The 20,309-nt window shown below is 31.9% G+C and overlaps 1 protein-coding gene and 1 long non-coding RNA gene across 3 annotated transcripts in view; one reads left to right on the forward strand and one right to left on the reverse strand.

Annotated features, from left to right (window-relative positions):
- The first annotated feature begins 9,825 nt into the window (after positions 1–9,825).
- On the forward strand, positions 9,826–13,811 carry LOC129304141 (uncharacterized). 2 transcript variants are annotated; one of them, XR_008591611.1, is made up of 6 exons: positions 9,826–10,263; positions 10,691–10,828; positions 11,726–11,883; positions 12,736–12,810; positions 12,923–13,004; positions 13,119–13,811. It is a non-coding gene; the product is annotated as an uncharacterized LOC129304141 (long non-coding RNA). The 2 variants fall into 2 exon arrangements; XR_008591610.1 differs by lacking the exon at positions 11,726–11,883.
- Positions 13,812–15,863: 2,052 nt separating this feature from the next.
- Positions 15,864–20,309, reverse strand: part of LOC129302981 (calcium-transporting ATPase 3, endoplasmic reticulum-type) — a 28,813-nt gene continuing 24,367 nt past the window's right edge. The window contains exons 27-34 of the mRNA XM_054941943.1: positions 20,162–20,263; positions 19,885–19,939; positions 18,613–18,698; positions 17,693–17,841; positions 17,396–17,501; positions 17,232–17,285; positions 16,380–16,428; positions 15,864–16,281 (exon numbers count right to left, since the gene is read on the reverse strand). Coding sequence (XP_054797918.1) covers positions 16,214–16,281; positions 16,380–16,428; positions 17,232–17,285; positions 17,396–17,501; positions 17,693–17,841; positions 18,613–18,698; positions 19,885–19,939; positions 20,162–20,263 — 669 coding nt within the window. The 3' untranslated portion in view covers positions 15,864–16,213. The remainder of the gene's footprint in view (positions 16,282–16,379; positions 16,429–17,231; positions 17,286–17,395; positions 17,502–17,692; positions 17,842–18,612; positions 18,699–19,884; positions 19,940–20,161; positions 20,264–20,309) is intronic.

The following is a 20,309-nucleotide window of genomic DNA, read 5'->3' on the forward strand; positions in this document are numbered from 1 at the left end:
GTTATAGGGGAAATAGTAGCTTCATTTACATCGAGAAGGGGCATTAGACAAGGCGATCTCTTGTTACCATATCTCTTCATTTTGGTGGCAAAGGTTCTGTCTTGTATGGTCAACAAAATTCATTTTAATGACATTATCAAGGCAATCAAACTCAGTAATTCTTGATGTTGACATAGAGTTTCTTTACGGATGATGTGTTGCTCTTCATGAATGCTAAAGAGTCGAATCGTGTTAATCTTTCAAAAATTCTTAATACTTATTGTACTGCTTCGGGATAGACCACTAATCTAGATAAGTCTAGCATCTTCTTTTCAAGCAATTCTCTGCCTGTAATCAGAATGAAGGTGTGTCAAATTTTGGGCATTAGGGAAGTAGATGACTCGGGAAGATATCTCAGCATTCCAAGTATTTAAGTAAAAACTAAACAACAAGCTTTGGGTTATATCAAGAAAGGGTGCGACGCAAGATCCAAGGTTAGAGTAAAGCTACTCTTTCCTATACGGGTAGAGATGTAATGTTTAAATATGTCCTTAGTGCCATTCTTATTTACCCAAAGAATTGCTTTAAATTGTCAGTTAAGACTTGTAAAAAGCTTGATAGTATTATCTCTAATTTTTGGTAGAATGGGGATGCAGAAGAGGGAGGTTTGCACTGAAAAGCTTGGGATTTTCTGATTGATTTTGAATTGATAGGTGGTATAGGTTTTAAAGAGTTTAGAAAAATGAATGATGCTTTGCTAGCTAAGATTACGTGGCGGTTGACTCAAAAATCAAATGAACTTTAGGCTAGAGTGCTAAAATGCATCTATTTCCCTAAAAATGACTTTATTGATGCAAAGAAAGGTTATAAGGTATCTTGGTGTTGGTCTAGCATCCTTACTGGCCATGATTGTTTAAATAAGAACCTCTTATGGGACCTTGGTGATGGTACTTCCATTAGAATTTTGGGTGACAATTGCGTACCTATTATTGTTTTCCCTATAAAATCAAAGGAGAATGATTCTTTTATTGTGAAGCATGGCTGAGTTTGTGATTTAATATTTAATAGCTCATGGGACCTTTCCCTTATTCATGGTCTACTCCCCCAAAATATATTAGATGCAATTACTAATATCCTAATTCCTACTAAAGGGATAGTAAACAAACTTATGTGGACAAGGGCTAATAATGGTGTATAACAAGTAAAGCTCTACTATAGAATGGAAAAGGACCCTCTTGAACAATCTATTACTAAGGCTAGCCTATCTTAGAGACTACTACTCGAGACTTGGAAACATTTATGGAAGATCAAATGTGCGCCCAGAGTCCAATACTTCATTTGGCGTATCTTGACTAAGTTTATGGCAACTAATGAGGCTCTTAACTCAAGAAGAAGATCTAAAATTCAAGTATGCCCTATGTGTAGATTAAAACATGAAACTATTGAGCATTTCTTCTTTTTATGTAGTTGGGTAAGACGTATTTAGTTTAGTTGTATGTTAGGGGCTAGATTTAATTATTATAATGTGCATAGCTTTGAATAATGGTGGGATTTTGTTATTAATGAAAGAGTGGTCTTACTAATTATGAAATAGCTTTCATCTTCTGAGTTCTTTGGCATATTTGGAAAAAGAAAAATGAAAAGGTATTTAGTTTTTCAGACCTACTTTTAAAATGGTTCTTATAACAATTCTCACCCCATCTTATCAAGAGTCTTTTGGACTGGGCCAACTTACATTACTGTAGAGGAAGCTAGCTTTCTCCAAAGTGATATTTGAGTTATTCCTTATCCTACTAAAGAGGTCTTTTGAAACCTTTTCAGACTCGAACCTCTAACCTCTACCACCTTAAAGAAGTTGAGATCAAGTCTGGTATCATTGAGTTTATGCCTTTTATGTAACAGTCCTTACCCCACCTCACCGAGGGTCTGTTGGACTAGGCCAACCTATATTATTATAATGGAAGCCAACTTTTTTCAAGGTAGTACTTGGATTATTCCTCACCCTATCAAAGAGGTCTTTTGAAATCTTCCCAAACTCAAACCTCCAACCTCTACTACCTTAAGAAAGTTGAGGCTAAGTTTGATACTATTGAGTTTACGCCTTTTATGTAACAGTCCTCACCCTACCCCATCGAGGGTCTTTTCGACTAGGCCAACCTACACTATTGTAGCGGAAGCCATCTTTTTTTAAGATGGTACTTGGGTTATTCCTCACTCTACCAAAGAGGCCTTTTGAAACCTTTCCAAAGTCAAATTCTAACCTTTACCATCTTAAGAAAGTTAAGGCTAAGTCTGATACCATTGAGTCTGCACCTTTTATGTAACAATCCTCACCCTATCCTATCGAGAGTCTTTTAAATAAGGCCAACCCACATCACTATAGTAGAAATCAGTTTTCCTTAATGTGATACTTGGGTTATTCCTCACCCCACTAAAGAGGTTTTTTGGAACCTTTCCAAACTCAAACATCCAACCTCTACAACTTTAAGAAAGTTGAGGCTAAATTTAGTGCCATTGAGTTTGGGAAGGTTCCATTGAGTCTTAATAGTATCGGAATTAACCTCAACTTCTTTAAAGTGGTAGAAGTTGGAGGTTCAAGTCTAAAAAGGTTTCAAAAGACTTCTTTAGTGGGCGAGAAATAACTTAAGTATCACCTTAAGGAAAGCTGGCTTTCGCTGCAGTGATATGGGTTGACTCAGTCTAAATGACCCCCAGTGGGTGGGGTGAGGACTATTACAGTTTTAAAGCTATCACAAGCCTCCCATCATGAATTTTGGTATGTTAATTATGTAACAGAGTTGTGTAGTCTAATGTTATTTGCAAATGCTCAAGTGAAGTGGGAACCTCTTCTTCCAAGGGTCCTTAAAATTAATTTCGACATTGCCTTTTCTGGGAAAACTAGAGATTCTGCTATGGGTATTCTTTTTTGGGATCATATAGGTGCTTTTCTTTGGGGGTTTATGGACAAGATTAAATTACTTTCAGCTTTCAAGACTGAAGCTCTAGTTTTGAAACAAGCTTTAATACTGGCCTTAGACCTTGCTTATAACAAGATTATCTTTAAGATTGATTGTAAATTCTTGGCTAATTGCATCTTTTCTAAATCAACCTAATATCTATGATTGGAGTTGTAGAAGTGTTCTTTTTTATTGTATTACAACTCTCTCATGAAAGGTTAGGTTCTCTCTTGTTTTATTCCTCGTCAGGGTAATCAAGCAGCTGATCATCTCACAACTGTTGTGTGATAACCCAAGAATTTTAAGTAAAATTATATATATATATATATATAAAGTTTGAGTTTTAATAGTAATTTTATTAACTCTTGGAATGAATATGACAAGAAAGAAAGCTAATATAGTGGCAGCTGAATATGTATACTTTTATTAGGTCTCAGGTTTAAATCTGATCAAGCCAAGGAGCTTATTTTATTTTTTACCTTATGAAATTACTAAACTACCCTTATCACAACTAGATTTTTTAAGCTCTTCCTTCCTTCTTTCTTCGATCATTCTGGAGTAAAGAAAGAGTTGAGAGACTTGCACCAAACCTTTGCCCTATCACCTAATCATCCTTCCTTCTTCTTAGTCGATGGTTGTCGTCGTTCATGCCAATCACCACCGTTGTGTCATTTTCCACTGTCGTGAGTTTCTTGCTATTTTTTTATCTTACTCTTTTTTGCTTGTCTCCATGGATGCACACTAAAATGCTTCTTGTTCTTCCTACTCTTGATGTGGTGATCTAAGTCTATCCACGAGAAAGGAAACACGTAAGACTTGGGGTTACTGGTTGAAGGCCTGTTATTGAGCTTCACCTCCTCTGTTCGATATTCAAGGTTCTTCTTTTCTTCCTTCTATTCGTTCGCCACTACACAGCTTAACTGAGTTGAGGTAAGGAGTCTTGAACCTTTCCATTATTGGTCTGCTATGCGTGTGGGAGTAAGGAATAATAACATTGAAGTTATAATTTTTTCTCTTTTTGATACTCTGCTACTGCTTATGTAGTGAGAGAAGCAAGAAATCTGGATTGAGTTGGAAACGTGTCTTTAAGTTTTATTATGATATATGAATATATATATATATATATATATATGTCTGAATCTTTAAATAGAATTGATATTGTTCATATTGCAATTTTTTTTCTTTCTTTAGTTCTACTATTGCTGTGTTGGGTAAGGAGAGAAAATAGATCCAAATTTGAGCTTGCATGTAGTTATTTGAATACTTGGAGCTTGTTTAATCATTGATATATTGTTGGATGTTTTAAATTGAAGAGGTAGAAGTAATGCACTTAAGGTGTTTGGTGCAAAGATTGAGAGAAATTATGTTTTAAGAAAATGGATTGGCATGATTAAAACAAATTAGAGGAAACTAGTAATATGAATGATAATACTTGGATTAACTCTAATGCGTGAATTTTGGTTTTGAAATTTTAAATGATGATGGTTTGTTAAGATTATGTAATAAATTAAAAATTTATTAAAATTATATTTTTTATATTCTTATAAGGTGTGTGGAAGAACAGAACCCTGATAAGAATTAAAGGAAGAATATTTTTAAGAATTTGGAACTTCAACGAGTAAGTGAATAGCATCCCATTTAATTATTTATTAATAGTCTTTTATTGAATATTTATTTTTATGAATTATCTTAGTTTTGGAATTATGAAATAATTTTGAAGAATAATTAAATTATGTTATGTGCATTTATTTTTTCTCAAAAAATATTTTCTAATATTGATGAAAGTATCTTTGTGTATTGAACTTTGGAATTTCTTAACTACACAATTAATGCAAGATTGTACATTGGCTCTTAAGTATTAATTTGGCAAGTTTTGATATTTGAAATAATTTATGTGAGTTTGGTATTGAGAATAAAAATTTTATTTTAGAAATAATTATTTCTCTCCCATTTTTAAAATGTGATTTTAAGAGAACTTTATACATAACACTAGTTGTTAACGACAATTTTGTTAGCCCTCAGTGCCTTTGTTATGATTAGTTTGAATTCTATGAGTCTTATTCTCACATTTGTTGTTTGTGGGTATTGTACTTGTGTTGATTTCGTGGCTTCGAGTCGTGTTTGGTTAGCATTACACTCGGGATTGTGTGTCAATGTTTGTTTCGTAGCTGTTGCATTTGGTTATTTACTCTTATAGATTGTGTGTTCGTGTTTGTTTCCGTGGCACAAGTTGTGTTCGGTTATTTACCTTCGTGGATTATATTCCATGTTTGTTATCTATTTTTGTTAAGTCATCATCATACTAAATTTGGATTAATTTATATATTTGAAATTTAATAGTTTCAATTATTAGTGTGTTATTTTGATTCACATATATATATATATATATATATATCGCTCTTCTCCTACCATGGTGGAATAAGTGTTTAGTTACTCTCATTTTTATGGTTATAATCAAGATTTATACATTTATTAAATACATCATATTGAATTCTCATCTTTTTAACTAGTTTACACAATTGTTTGAATTTATTGTTTATTTTTTTAGAAATTTTTTATGGGGGTGCTATTCATTGAAAAATTTATTTTAGTCTTAGATTCATTAGCTGATGTTGATTCTATCGTCAATTTCTAAATTTAAGAATCATGTATTTTAAATTTAGAAAAAAGGTTAGTTGCTCCACATAAATTGTTGTTAGGATCTCATTTTGATTTATATACTGTTTGCTATTTGGAAGGAGTTAAGCTCCTGATTGATACTATATTCTGTAAAAAAAATTGTGTTATAAAATCTTTAGAAGATCCTATTTATAAGAGAGGTTCTATCAAAATCTTTACAAAAATGTTGAAACCTTATTACGACAATTAATATAAAAAATGTTAGCATTTTCATATAGCCTGATTATTTTTTTAAAAAATAAAAAGAATTTTCATTTTAAAGCTTATGAAAATATATGAAGTGATTTGCTCTCGTGTCGATCACTTTTTATTTTTAAGGTGTGACATGTTGCTTCTAAAGAAATGTGCTTAGTAGAGTGGGTGTTTAACCTGACACTTTATTTGTCTGTTCTTCTGACCTCTAATGGGGAAGCAGTTAATCCAATTCCTACTTTTCCTCCAACTTCCAGGGATGAGATGGGCGTTGGTTAATCTTTGTTATTTCATTTTTCGCCTTTCTTTGTCTGGTTTTTGTGGCGTTTGCTTTGTATTACTTCTGGACCTATTTTGTGTTATTATGAAGGAGTACCCTTTGATCAAAAAACATATATAATCAAGTACAAGGTGCACTTGCTGAAATATTATGAGGCCACGTCGTCTCCAAAAAAGTTCTCAATTGGTGCCACGTGAATGATTACCCTATAGTTATAACTGACCCATTTCGCTTGTCGCTTTCAAAGGAATTTGCAAATATTGATGGAGATGGAGTTATTAATGGGAGAGAATGATGAAATTTTTTTAAAAGGAACAATTAATTTAAATTAATTTTTAAGTATTAAAGTTTAAAAATTTACAATTCAATTTTTTAATTTTATAATTATATTGTCATAAATTTATAACTTGTATTTTAAATTTTAATAGAAAAATAATTTTTTATTTTTCAATCATGTTAAAATTTAAAAAAAGTTAAAAATTTATCACAACACATTTACAAAATTAAGATATTAAGTTATAAATTTTTAGAATTTAATATTTAAAACTTAACTTAAATTAATTGATCTTTTTAAGACCTCTTTGACATTCTCCCTTATTAATGCCCTCAAATCATGAACAGATTTAATGCGTATCTAAGGCTTTATTTCTGTTGTTTGAATTGTCTGACCCGCTAATATGACACTCCTTTCATTTTTATTTGTAAGAAAAAAATTATATCACACAATTTAATAAAATTAATTAACTATATTAATTGTATTTGAAAATAAAAGAATTAAACTATAATACTCTTTGTTAATTGTGTTAATCAAACCTTATTAATTATTTTTTATGACTATGAATAATAAAATTATTAGAGGTAATTTAAAAAGTTCTCAATAAATACTTATTGAAAATATAATTTTTGCTTATATAAAAATTAAATTAAAAGTGATAAATTTTTTCTATAAATAAAAACAAGAGGGTTATAACGTAGCATCATCATAAGTTTTTATGATATAGTGTCATTTTTTTTGTTGCGAGAATGACAATTAGAGATCATGTTAAAAGATTAATAATAGTTAAAGATTTTGAATTATTGAAATGTTACATTAGGACATTGCTTTAATTTAGAATTAAAAAAAATATATTATCATTAAAATAGGTAATGGAATGTCACTCAAATTTAAACAATGTTAGCTATGAATTTAAATAGTGTTATAAATGAAAAGTTAATTGTAAATGAATATATATTTTTGTAAATTTATGCATCATCATTTATGAATTTTTTTGGTAGAATCATCATTTATGAATTTAATGATAATTATTGTGAATTTTAGAGAAGTTATTAGTGAATTTACATAAATTTGATTGTGAATGAATAAATAGTCTCATAAATTTATTTGTAATTCAAGGACAATTATTAGTTATGAAATTAAAAAATATCACTTGTGAATATATAATGAATTCCTTGGCAGCCAAAAAAAAATAATTTAAGGAAAATTGATAGATAAAGTTAATTGCAAATAGATAGATAATTTTTTGAATATATACATCGTCACTTATGAAAATCATAAAGGTAAAAATTTAATCATAAATTATTTTTTTAAAGAACACTGAATATCCTATATTGTGATATGATGCAAAATAAATTATCTACCATGAAAAACATACTCTTCACTTTTAAAATATAAGGTATTTTTTGAAGGGTTAATATTAAAAAATGTAAGAAATTTTTAATAAAACAAATACTCCTATTAAATAAATTATTTTATATTTATTTTAGGATAAAACATCCCATTAAATAGATATAATATGAAAAAATAGGGTTACTTTAAAGATAAATAATTATTTTATTGAAAGCTAGATTTAATTAAAAATATTTTATATTTTTTTAATAGATGAAGTAGCAATTACAACCTGTCGTTAGTGTACTCCTAATGTCCGTTTATTCATGGCAGAAGTTGAAATAGCTCCCATTTATTTTGGGCGGGCTGGGCTTATTCGGGTTCGGCTAAATAAGCCCGACCCGAACAGGCCCGTTTTTTTAAAAAGTCCGAATGGCCAAGCCCGGCCCAAATTCCTTCGGGCTTTGGGTGGCTCGAATACCCAAATTTTATTTTTAAAATTATTTTTAATTAAGTTTTTTACTTTAAAATTAATTATTTTATTTTATAAAAAATATAAAATATACATTTTTAATACTTAAATGACGTCTAGGATTCAAATATATGATATTTTAGTATAAATAACCTAAAAATTAAAGAATTAATTAATATTTATTATATATTATATATTTTTAAAAATAAAAAAATTTTATTCGGGTATTCGGGTCAAGCCTGAACGGAATCGGGCTTGACCTAAATTTTTTTGGGCCTATTTGAGTCGGTCCGAATATAAAATTTTTTTTTTTAAAGCTCGGTCCTGAAATTTTTTGGGCTAATTCAGGCTAATCCGTTGGGGTCAGCCCGAATTACCAGTTCTAATTGAGAGAGAGATAGGCTTTCATTTCCCTTTGCCCATCCATTAACATGGCACAACAACATCATCGTCATCACACAGCACATGCCAACATCGCCCTCCAATTTGCTTCTTCATCCTCTCCTCTACCTCTCCTCTCACAATCTCTTCCTCGTCTCCTCTTCCATTTTTACTCCTCTCTTTGCTTCCAGAATTTCTCGTCTTGTTTCACAATCTATTTTCTTCCTCTCCTCCTTTCTTTCTTTGGTAGTGGCTTTCATTTCTCTCTCCTCCTTCTTCCAAGTTCTGTCTATAGTCAGTATAAGGAATGTTTCTCAAGCTCATGTACAAGCAATTCAGTCACAAGCTTCTTCAAAAAGAGTTGGAATGAGATTCCTTGGTGCTCTATTTCTGAGTTTTCTCAATGGAGGATGAATAAAGACAATGAGGGAGTCTAACTAGTGTAAGGAGGTTCACCACGAAGGGTGGTTTTCTTTGTGAGGGTTGGTTTTGATTTTGGATTGGAAGGATGACACCGTTGGAGAAAAGCTTATCTGCAGATGATGATTTAGAGTGAAGGTTGTTTAATGCTGAACTCGAACTCGAACTCGAACTCAGAATTTGAGTCCATTGTCATCAGTAAGGTGTTGCAGCGAGGAAGATTGACTTGGCCCCCAACGTCTTGATGAGATTCGGCAAGAAATCGAACATATCTTTGTAGCAAAGCAAGGCATTGATGAAGAACTTGACGTCCTTATCAGAAGCATCGTCCACCGTCAACTCGTCGGACTTTGTTGAAACCGAGCTTGTTTCTCAGCTCCTTCATGTGCTGGATTACTTCTGCTGGTAACAAAGCTTTGTTTATCTACACACGCACCATCAAAACACACATTAAACAAAGTACGAAAATGTGGATGCGTCCGCGAGTCATAAATAGACAGAAGGTCATAGATGCTACGTTTTTGTTAGTTAATGATTTATTTCACACCACTTCATGATACAAAATATTTAATATTTTATAAAAAATAATTTATAATTAAATTTTTACTTTTATCCTAATTACAGAGAGTCAAACTTCAAATTCATGAGTATTTTTCTATTGATTATTTCAATAATTAGAAGTATTTTAATTGAAAATAAAAACTATAATTTCTCCATAACATTTCAATATTTCAAAGTCTTTAATTATCAATAATATGTTTACAAGATCTCTAATTATCATTTTTCTGGTTTTTTCGTGTTTAATATTTGCAGCTCAATAATTTGGATGGAAATCAATCTTGATAACAAATCTATTCCAGGCAAGCCGCTCCTAAAACACGGCTCCAGACACTAAACATTGTTCATCAGCTCTATGAACAGTACCTAGCTTTAGCTACAGTGTCAGCTTCACACCATCAACGCACGGCTGAGGGGAGGTTTAATTAATACATGGATCTGGGAGAAGATTTTTTACAAGACTTCCTTGCCTATTTTGTACGGCATTATCATCATTTTTCAGAGGGCAATAGCACTCGGCTTTTGACTTCTCCTACAAGCCTAATCGCTCAACCACACAAAACCAGAATCATTTGTTTTCCTAGCCATTTGCTTTGTCTCGGCATCCTCACTTCTCCTATAAGCTCAATCACTCAACTCACATTTGAGGAAAGGTTCTCTAATTCTCCCGACTCCAACCACTGCTTCTGCCAAGCCACAGATCCTCTGATTCCTCTGACCACCTCTTCCTTTACTGTAGGTATGGGCTCTCATCTTTCCTTCTACATCTCATCCCATTACTCTGCTGTGGACATGACGGGAAATTGAAGTCGGCAATAGAAATTTAGTTACACCATAGACAAGCCAGAAAATGATTGTCTATTTTTTCTTGCCTTTTGTGTTTCAAAAAACGGTCGTCACTCATAAGGAAAATACTTAATCTCTCCCATTTTCTTCCTGGGCTGCTTCAATTTTTCTACACTTTCAGCCAATATACATGCTTTATGTATTTTAAAGATATATATTATCTTAAAGAGCTGAAAGGCATCATCTTGATTGTTTGAATCTATGGAACAACTTGTGAACTTCATCATCTAGCCACCAAGATATCAAATCTTAACCATTTATTATATTCCCCGCGTCTGGCTTTCTAACTATCAAAATGTCATTTTTACATTATTCTGCAGGGATCAAGGATTGATGTTGAATTATGGTGAAGAGAAGGAGAAATGATACGTATTCTTTTAGAAGAAAGAGACAGAATAATCAACCTCAAACTATAGGAGTTGCTGCCATTGGCATTGCTAGAGCAAGGAACCAAAGAGGTCATCTCGGTCTCTCTTCACTCCCTTTTGTTGTATTTATGCTCAAGTATCGATGTCATTAGCCATTTTTATTTCCTAATAAGATTTTGACAGTATTTTATGTTGAAAGGATTGGTAGGTAGATTGAGGATTTTCCTTTATTTTGAATTATATGCCAATCACTTTACATGCCAATGGTTTAAAATGTATCATTTAAACTTTTATAACATGTTCTTTTACCATCAAACCACTGTTTGCTATTTTCTTAAATATAAGTAATAGAATAATTGAGGATTTAAATTTGTCATGACATATATTGACTTTGCTTAGGATAAATATGAAGCCAGATCACCATCCTCTTTCCTAAATAATTAAAAAGGTTTGCCTCTACATAATTAAAATAGTTGAGAAATTGACCCATCATTTTAATTGTCTGTTATGTTTCTTTATCTTTATCACCAATCCTCTCCATGAGCTCAGTAATGCAAAAGGAATAATTAAGCTCAACAACAGCGACCTAGAACTAATGAAGATGGGATTGGTGGTGCTTAATATGTTTAAAGCATCGACTACCTGCAGACCCACAAGCACGGCGGTGATGAAGAAGAAGAATAACAACTGAACTAATACTGAGCTCAATTATCCTAAGCATTTAAACTTTTATAATATGTTCTTTACCATTAAACCATTGTCTGCTATTTTCTTAAATATAAGTAACAGAATAATCGAGGATTTAAATTTGTCATGACATATATTGACTTTGCTTAGGATAAATATGAAGCCAAATCACCATCCTCTTTCCTAAATAATTAAAAAGGTTTGCTTCTACATAATTAAAATAGTTGAGAAACTTACCCATCAATTTAATTGTCTGTTATGTTTCTTTATCTTTATCACCAATCCTCTCCATAAGCTCAGTGATACAGAAGGAATAATTGAGCTCAATAACGGTGACCTAGAACTAATGAAGATGGGATTGGTGGTGCTTAATATGTTTAAAGCATTGACTCCCTGCAGACCCACAAGCACGGTGGTGATGATGAAGAAGAATAACAACTGAACTAACACCACATGGAGTAAGAACATGTTCAAAGGATTCTTTTATTTTCTTTTTCTTTCTCTTTTAACTTTTTTTAGGCTTAATCATTAGTTATTTACCCTATTTTTTCTTCTTCAATCGTCTATTTATTTATGTGGTAGCTACTCTGTGTGTGGGGGGGAAGAAGCTAGAACATGGATTTCAAATGTACTTAAAAAGCATATAAGTCTACAGGATTACTTTTGTGATTTTGTTATTTATAGATTATGAATAATCTTTTGATTGACCGATATAAGTCTACAGGATTAGCTTTACACCTATGGCTACTCAATTTATTGATAAAGGTTTCATATTTATTAAGTATGATAGGACATGGTTGTTAGGATATAGAGTATGAAAGGACACTTTGAGCATTGTGCACTGAAGTATGAAATGTGCTTGCTGTTTTTCATCAGTCCCTATATCATATATAATCTGATGGAATATAAGACATTAAGGTTTTATACTTTATCTATCAGTTATTTTCTATTACAAAATAATATTTTCCTTTTGGCTCTTAAAAAACTATCGTTGTGTCTATTACTTACTTCCACTAACAATCTCATTGCACACATCCTCATAATAGTACTTTCCTTCTGACACGTGACCAATTCATTAGTAATAGTTTGAATTTGAATTTCAAATTGAGTAGCCACCATGGCATCATTAGAATCTTGTCTTCACCCTCAAATATCACAGCTCTATTTTATTAGCTTTGCTTGAATTGTCCTTGTCCTTTCTTCTCTTCATTTTTTTATTCTGATTTCTAACTTCTTTTTATTAGTTTAACACTTGATTTGTTGTATGGAGCATCAGATGGCTTCTTATAAATGATTTCTCTCCCTTTCAGGTTGAGATTAGTGCTGGATATCCACAATCTTTGGAAGTAGTAGACTGAACGGAGTTAAAGATGAAGAGAAAGAATGTTTGTAGTTAATTTATGGTTTCCTGCCCTTATTAAAACAGTTGAGTTTTATAAATCATAATGTGTGGTTCCTTATTCTATCTGTATATTTCATTGTGTCCATCAATTGTAGGAGGGTTCAGATGATCTTTCCATAAAGAGCTCAGATCTTTTTGTACTTGAGGGATTTGTTATTCAACTAGAGTCCAGCCAAAGTAAGTTAGAGTATTACCATCTAACATTTATATTTATTATATTGAATTTTCTCCCTTATATCTTGATTGTTTTTTTAAGTTATTGTTTTTGAACATGTTTTTGTTTTTATACAGAGAAGTGCAATGTACTAGCAGGGGCATCTCACCAGTAGATTTCGAGCTGCCTTTTGTCATTATTTAAATTGAAACTAATGTATGCTTACAACTGGCGATATATATATATATATATATTTATATATCCATTGATAGGATGTCTTTTTAAAGGATGGCGATATGGAAGGACACCTTGAGCATTGTGCAATGAAATCTGTAACCTATGCATTGATTTTTTGCTTTTCCTATATCATAAATAATATGATAGCATGCAATATATTAAGGTTACATAGTTTATCCATCAGTTAGTTTCTATTGCACAATAATATTTTTCTGTTTGCTTTTTAAAAAAGGTCCCATCAGCCTGTTTTGCCCTCTTTCATGGTTCGTATTTGATACACAGGACTTAACTCATTACATTGTATCAATGGATGGGCTGATCTCACATGTTCTCTTGCCTATTTTGACCAGGACATGCTTCAAATTACACTGATATTCTTGCATGTTCCTACCTCGATTCCATTGATGCATTGCTGGATTTGTTTTCTTCTCTCAGTTTGTTCTTTCCAATATTTATCTGTTGTTTTGATTGGCATCATGACTCGTGACACAAAAGTTCCTCTTCAACTTTGTTTGGTGATATAAATAGGCAAGTTGCTTTTTGTAAGCCATTAAAGAAAAAATGAGAAAGACTAAAAGGATGCTGTGTGAGTATGGTGGCTATGCTATTCCCTGTTACATTAATATTTTTTTTATTCCTATAAATAAATTAGCTTGAGCAAGTTTCTAGGATGAGTTAGTCACAAGCCTTTACAGAGTTGTTTTACAGTATTCTAGATTTTACAATTTAGTTGTTTATCTTCGGAGAATAATTTTATTACTTTTATTTATGGGCCAAGTTAGGTAAGATTATATTGGTGGCAAAGTTATATTGTGCATTATGCATGTTATTCGTACTAGAAGTTTATGTGGGAATCAAATTGTTTGAAATATAAATTAATAATTAGCTATTTAGTTCAATTTTACTCATTTAGATGTCAAATACTATCAATATAATGCACAAAGAAATCTCTCATTACCTCTACCCTTACAATTTTTTTTTTTAAACTTTTAAGGTACAAATGTGTGATTTTTTGTAATTGTTTTTGAGTTAACTATATAGTGATGAATGACATCCTTATTAAACATTTTTTTTCCAAATACAATAGTTTTATCTAGGTAATACTTCATTTATCTTTCTTAACCATGTGTTACCTATTATGGTGTAATTGTCTGGACTATATACTATCATTATTTAAATTTATATGTGTGTATCATATAATATCATGAGAGTCAAAAGATCAACCTGTAGTTAGTAGTATTATAGTATAATTATATGTGTGTCATAATAAAGTAATATTATAATATAGTCATATGTGTGTTTAGCCAACCCATGGCACATGGTGATATATATTACTCCCTTCATTCCAAATTATAAGACACTTTTAGAGAAGGTTTAGCATTTTCAAACATCAAATACTTTGATAAAAATAAGATGTTATTAATAACATTTTTTTAATGTTATCCTTATCATATATTCTCTTTTTTCAATGTTCTTTTATCAATGGAGTATTAAATGAAGGGTATTTTTAAAAATTTATATTTTTATCTTAAAAAAGTAAAGTTGTAAAGTGTATTTAATAAACTTTATTGATACATGAGATTTTATCTAAAAATATCTTATAATTTGAAGTAGAGGGAGTATATGTTAAGGATTAGCCAACTTGTGCAACATGATTGTATGAATGATATTCATCTTTTACACAATTTCAAATTTAAGTTGGCATTTCATTTTTTCTATGCAAAACTGCAAATGGTTAATTTTTTTTTCTTTTTACTTTGTATTTTGAGCTACATATATAGCAAACTTTGTTAACAAATGCTCAACTTCCTTATCAAGCTTTTTTTTTTTCCGGCATATAATAACTATTGTTAAGTTATACGTTATTTTCTTTTTGATTAAGTACTACACATTATGGCTTTTTTGTTTTTGACCTCTAATATCATTACTTGAATTTACATTTTATTGAATTTGCCAACCAGTGCAACGCATGGGGCTGTGTCTAGTTAGCTATATAACACGTGAAATTAGTTTATATGGAAATTATTTTATTAATTTTATCTAATCTCAATAATATTGTAAAACGATTTTATATTAGACTTTTTTAATTTTTATTGGTATGGAGAGTTCTAAGTTTTACGGAGCGGATGCATCTTAGAACCTTTATGCGAAAAAAATTTATCCGGGCACCGCATTCAATAATTACTAAAAAAAAAAAATAGTGTTAATATATAAACCCCCGTTTATTTCAAAAAATTGTAACCCCCCTTAATTAGCATCAGATCATAATCTACTTGTCAATATTCCTTAATTGAGATTTAATTTAAGAACCTCAATTGAGAGAATCCAAATCCGTTTATTTAATGTATAATTGTATTCATCACTGCGAATTTGTCGTCGAGGCAGGAGTCTAAACAATATCCAGCATTATCATCGCCAACAAAATATCTTAAAAATAATCTTTTCTAATTTATTCTCAGAATGATCAAGTTCAAAAGGTATATCTTTCTGTAATGTAACAGCTGAAGTAACGAACAAGCGGACAAAAGTTGACATAGAACGACTAGTTTCGTGCAGAATTCTTCGAAGTAGGATTCCCAACACTCCCCCCACCCCCCAAAATCAAAACCCCCCCCCCCAAAAAAAAAAAAAAAACAGACAACCCATTTCATTGAGAAGATTCAAAGATAACTTCTTTTAAGATATACAAATGATATGATACCTTTCCAACTTAAAGTCCTCAAAACTGGTTAAATGCGGGCTCCAAAAGAGAGAATAAATAAATACAACAACCTCCAGTCACTACTTTTGCCCTGTACACCACATGGCATTTTCATGACAAAAGTTATAGACGATACAACAAAACCAAAACCAAAGTCATACTGTCTCTAAGCTGGTAACTTTCGGAACTCATGGACTGCCATGCACATAAGTAGAGGTGGGTGATTTAAATACCCTTCCAGTATAGCCAAGTGAATAAGCAAATGCAGTATTTACACATGTAATACTCCGAATTTTACTTATCACGCAATTCTCTTTTTGGAAGTAAATCAGGCCTCCTGAACCATAATCTGAACCTCAGGCCTAAAATCATTTAGAAATATTTGTCATGTTCAAGTAGCATACAGAAATACTAAGATCATAAGTTCAGCTCAAATTTGACAATATGGAATAAAATTTACCAATAGGACGCCTGGAGAATAACTTTAGCACCTCATCAATGAGTATAACCTGGACAACAAAAATAGCATTTATTAGTATAAAATGATCAGGTTAAAAAGTCACCTTCACTTCCCAAATTCCTATTGAAATTTTAAACGTTTTTGCCCCCAAAATTAGGAGGTTAGGTGAGGCATCCCCCCCCCCCACACAAAAAATAAAAAGAAAAAGAAAATCTCATTATATGCCGAGACATCACGATAAACGCAGCAAAACAGGAAAGAGAATAAATTTGACATAAAAAGGAGGTGGTTTAGGGATTGAACTTAAATAAATTTCAGGGTAACGTACAATTTGGAGACGAAGTTAAATGAAACACATCTACGGGCCAAATATTTAATAGTACAATCCAGGTGCACAAAAATGAGCGTCAAGAAATTCCAAAGAGGAAAATGATAATTCAACATAAAATCTAATAGATCCAAGGAAACTACTCAAATTATGATGTGGCATATAAACTTTATCTATGGGGAGTTTAGCATGACAAATTAGTTCTGCAATGATCAAGCCATTAATTCGGCATCAAAAATTAGTTGTTTAACTATTTAAGCAAGTCAGCACATAGTTATTTACACAAAGTCAAGTGTTGTGTTGTGTGGATCAATTGCAAACATTTGTTTCAAAGACGTAATGACATTTTCAAAATTTCCGTTCCATAGAAGATGGCAACCTGACATTGTTGATGCTCTCAATCGAGGAACTTAGTTCCAGGAATGATGACATGTATTACACCATGAATTCCAAATTTAAAGAAAGTAACCCAAATATCAGAAGGGGAGGAAGAAGAAGCTTCGGGGAAAGAAAAGGCTACATACAGGTAATGAAAGATACAGGACAATCAACCAGTCATCCCAGGATAATGGTGTTACCTACAGCCAAATAATGATCACAATTCAGAATTCCTTATGAGTGTGACAGAAAAGCAAAGCTATTGCTTCAAGAGAAACAGAAATGGCCACAGATACAAGAAAGTACTTACAGAGAAAAGAACAGAGAGAGGATGCACATACAAAATAAGCATGTGAAGAAGCAGGGTAAGAATTATTGAACCAACAAGCCATAAGTTACTCCATGGAGGGATAACCCTGAAAAAAGATATGTAAAGACTGTTACAGCACAAATTTTGGTACTTCAACCCTCAGCTAATAATTTATACTTTAACTGAGATATGATATATGTTTCAATTAGTTCAGAGACATTATATGGCCCTCACATTAAAATATGCAGAAAGGAATAGAAAACTGAAAAAGAAGCCAGATCTCATAAAATTACTCACAGAAGAGATTGATTTTCGCTAAGATTGTTCAAAGCATTGAACATCTCAACAACGACAAGCACAGTCATTGCTACAGTAGATGGGTGTCGATCATCAAATATACTGCATGGGAAAGTTGTCTGCCTTGTTGGGCAAGTGTCAAAATTCATCTGGAAGCAAGAAAAAAAATCTACGAATTATTGAGATGGAATCATTAAGTGAGAACATGTGTGGAATAAGTATAACCAGATTTTTTGACAGAATCACAAGGGAAAAGTAAAAATTCAAAGTTCAATAATCTCAAGAACTTATTTTATTGGACCATCTATATGTATAGAAGGTAAATAAATGGATAGTAGACTCCTACGTCAATTGAAAGACATAATGCTAATCTCTATCCTATTCAAAATTCTTACAAAACAAAAAGCTAATCCTAAATGCATAGAAACAGTATATAAAAATAACAACTCAAATAATCCTTAATCAAACAAAACAAAATAAATAACTAAACATCTTGATTGAAACTAGGTGAGCCTCTTATGCACTACATTGAGTTCGAAGAATGAACTATTTTGTTTGCGGCTTGTAAATAATGTGGCTTTCACAATTGTTGAGTACTCAAGTAAAATGAAGAACATCCCCCAAAAGCTAACTACTTAAGTGAGAGAACCAATCCACTTAAATACACCTATAGAGCATCCTTACTCAATGTGGGACAAGGCATCCCATACTACCTTGGTCTCCATCAGAAACTCAAGTGCCATAAAGTAGTTGTTTATGCTCAAGTTAATTCCGTGTAGCAAGTGTTTCTTAATTCACACGTACTCAAATGCAAAGTATAAAAGAATCACTAAGCTCATACTAGTATTTTATGTGTTCTGAGTGTCTCAATTGTTAAGAAAGCAAACATAATTAAAATTGAAGAAATAGTAAAATTTTACCAGTTCAGTATATGGCAGTTTTGGGCCGCTGTCAGAGGAAACAAACCACCAAATAAAACCAGCAATAGTAGCAAGACCAACATAAGCTGCATGAAGCACCAAAAATAATTATGACCCCGGCAGAAATCCGTTGAAGGTTTCTCATAAAACCATTTAAGCACAATGAATACATTAAGACCACATATCTTCTCTAGAGGAAATGAAAAATAAATTTGATAATTTTTGTCTTCCACATAAGTATTGTCATAATACAAGAACTTCCTTAATAAATTGATCTAATTTTTAGCCATATTCCTTGTGCTTTGCAAGTTTAAACCTGATTAATTTTGGCATCTAAATGAGTTTATAAAATACATGATATCAGGCACAAATGTAACCCAAAAAGAAGGATGCACTATTTCCATAAAAGAAGCAGATTGACATTTCAGGCTAATGCTGATGGCTCCCTAGATCATGACTGACAAATTTGAATCCTTAAGCAAACCATCATTAAGATTTTACTAGCTGATGACAACGCAAGAAGATTTTAATCAGAACACCTTCCCTAACTGCGTAAAACTAGTATATGCCACTTCTTCCCATTTGAGCGTTTTGTAAGAAACATGAGGCTGCTGAGGAAAACTGCTGTGTCTGTGATGGATGCATGAGGCATATGTATTATATCTCAACACTAGGATACAGGAATAAGGCAATTGCTGGAAAAACAAAGATGTGGTTTTGATCGCTTGTTATTAATAAATTATTAGGACATATTTGACTATATGGGGAAAAAATAGATAACAATAGATTTGATATTCTTGGGTGCGTATTCATTATTTAAAGTTTAATACCCAAAATTTTTTATAAGTTCTAGTTTTTCAGAGCCTTTATATGTGAGTTTTGAGCACATAAAATATATTTTTAATATTTGAACGCATTTCAAGTTTCAATTCTTCTTCTTCCTCTAAGCAATCTATTATATTCCAATATAGTTTCACATTATCTACCATATTTTGACCCAGCAAATTGAAGGGGGGAAACAGAAAAAGAGGGACACGGACTATTGGATCTGATATGGATCCAGGTACAGATAGGGGTGGAGAAGGCAAGTACTGATGCTTCTTAGAAAAAGAATGAAGTTTTTCTTTTTATTTTTTTATTTGTGTTCTTTAAAATAACACAAAAGCTTGTTGGTAGGAAGAAAGAAGCTCATACTACAGAGGATTAGGATAAAAAAAAAACTAACTAGCCAAGATATAAATCACAGACTAGATGTATGACAACATTGCTCACCTCCAATTACTAGATAACGGAAGAACAGCCACCCTGTAACCACTGCTTCATTCACCTGTACATTCATAATGACTAAAGTGTCACAATATGAGAAGCATAATTTGCATCAGTGTTAGAGAATTAAGAAAGCAAAACGAATATATTGCAAAACTTGAGACATGGTTAAACCAACAAAAAATCTACATGCTTCAAATCAAAATCATAAATGTAAAATTAACTGTTTATCTTGAATGATGAAATCAGGTAGAAGCCTAATATTCAAGTGCTACCTCAGTACCTTACGAGGTTTGGCCTTCATTACATCAGAATCTGGCTTATTAAAGCCGATAGCAGTAGCAGGCAATCCATCAGTAACCAAATTCACCCAAAGCAGCTGGACCTGGTATAATTTACAGGATAAAAAGGAATTTCAAAGCTTTGTTCCT

The sequence above is a fragment of the Prosopis cineraria genome, unplaced genomic scaffold, assembly GCF_029017545.1.
Source record: "Prosopis cineraria cultivar Desert tree isolate PC_DT_omini unplaced genomic scaffold, ASM2901754v1 PC2, whole genome shotgun sequence".
In the NCBI taxonomy this organism is placed as follows: domain Eukaryota; kingdom Viridiplantae; phylum Streptophyta; class Magnoliopsida; order Fabales; family Fabaceae; genus Prosopis; species Prosopis cineraria.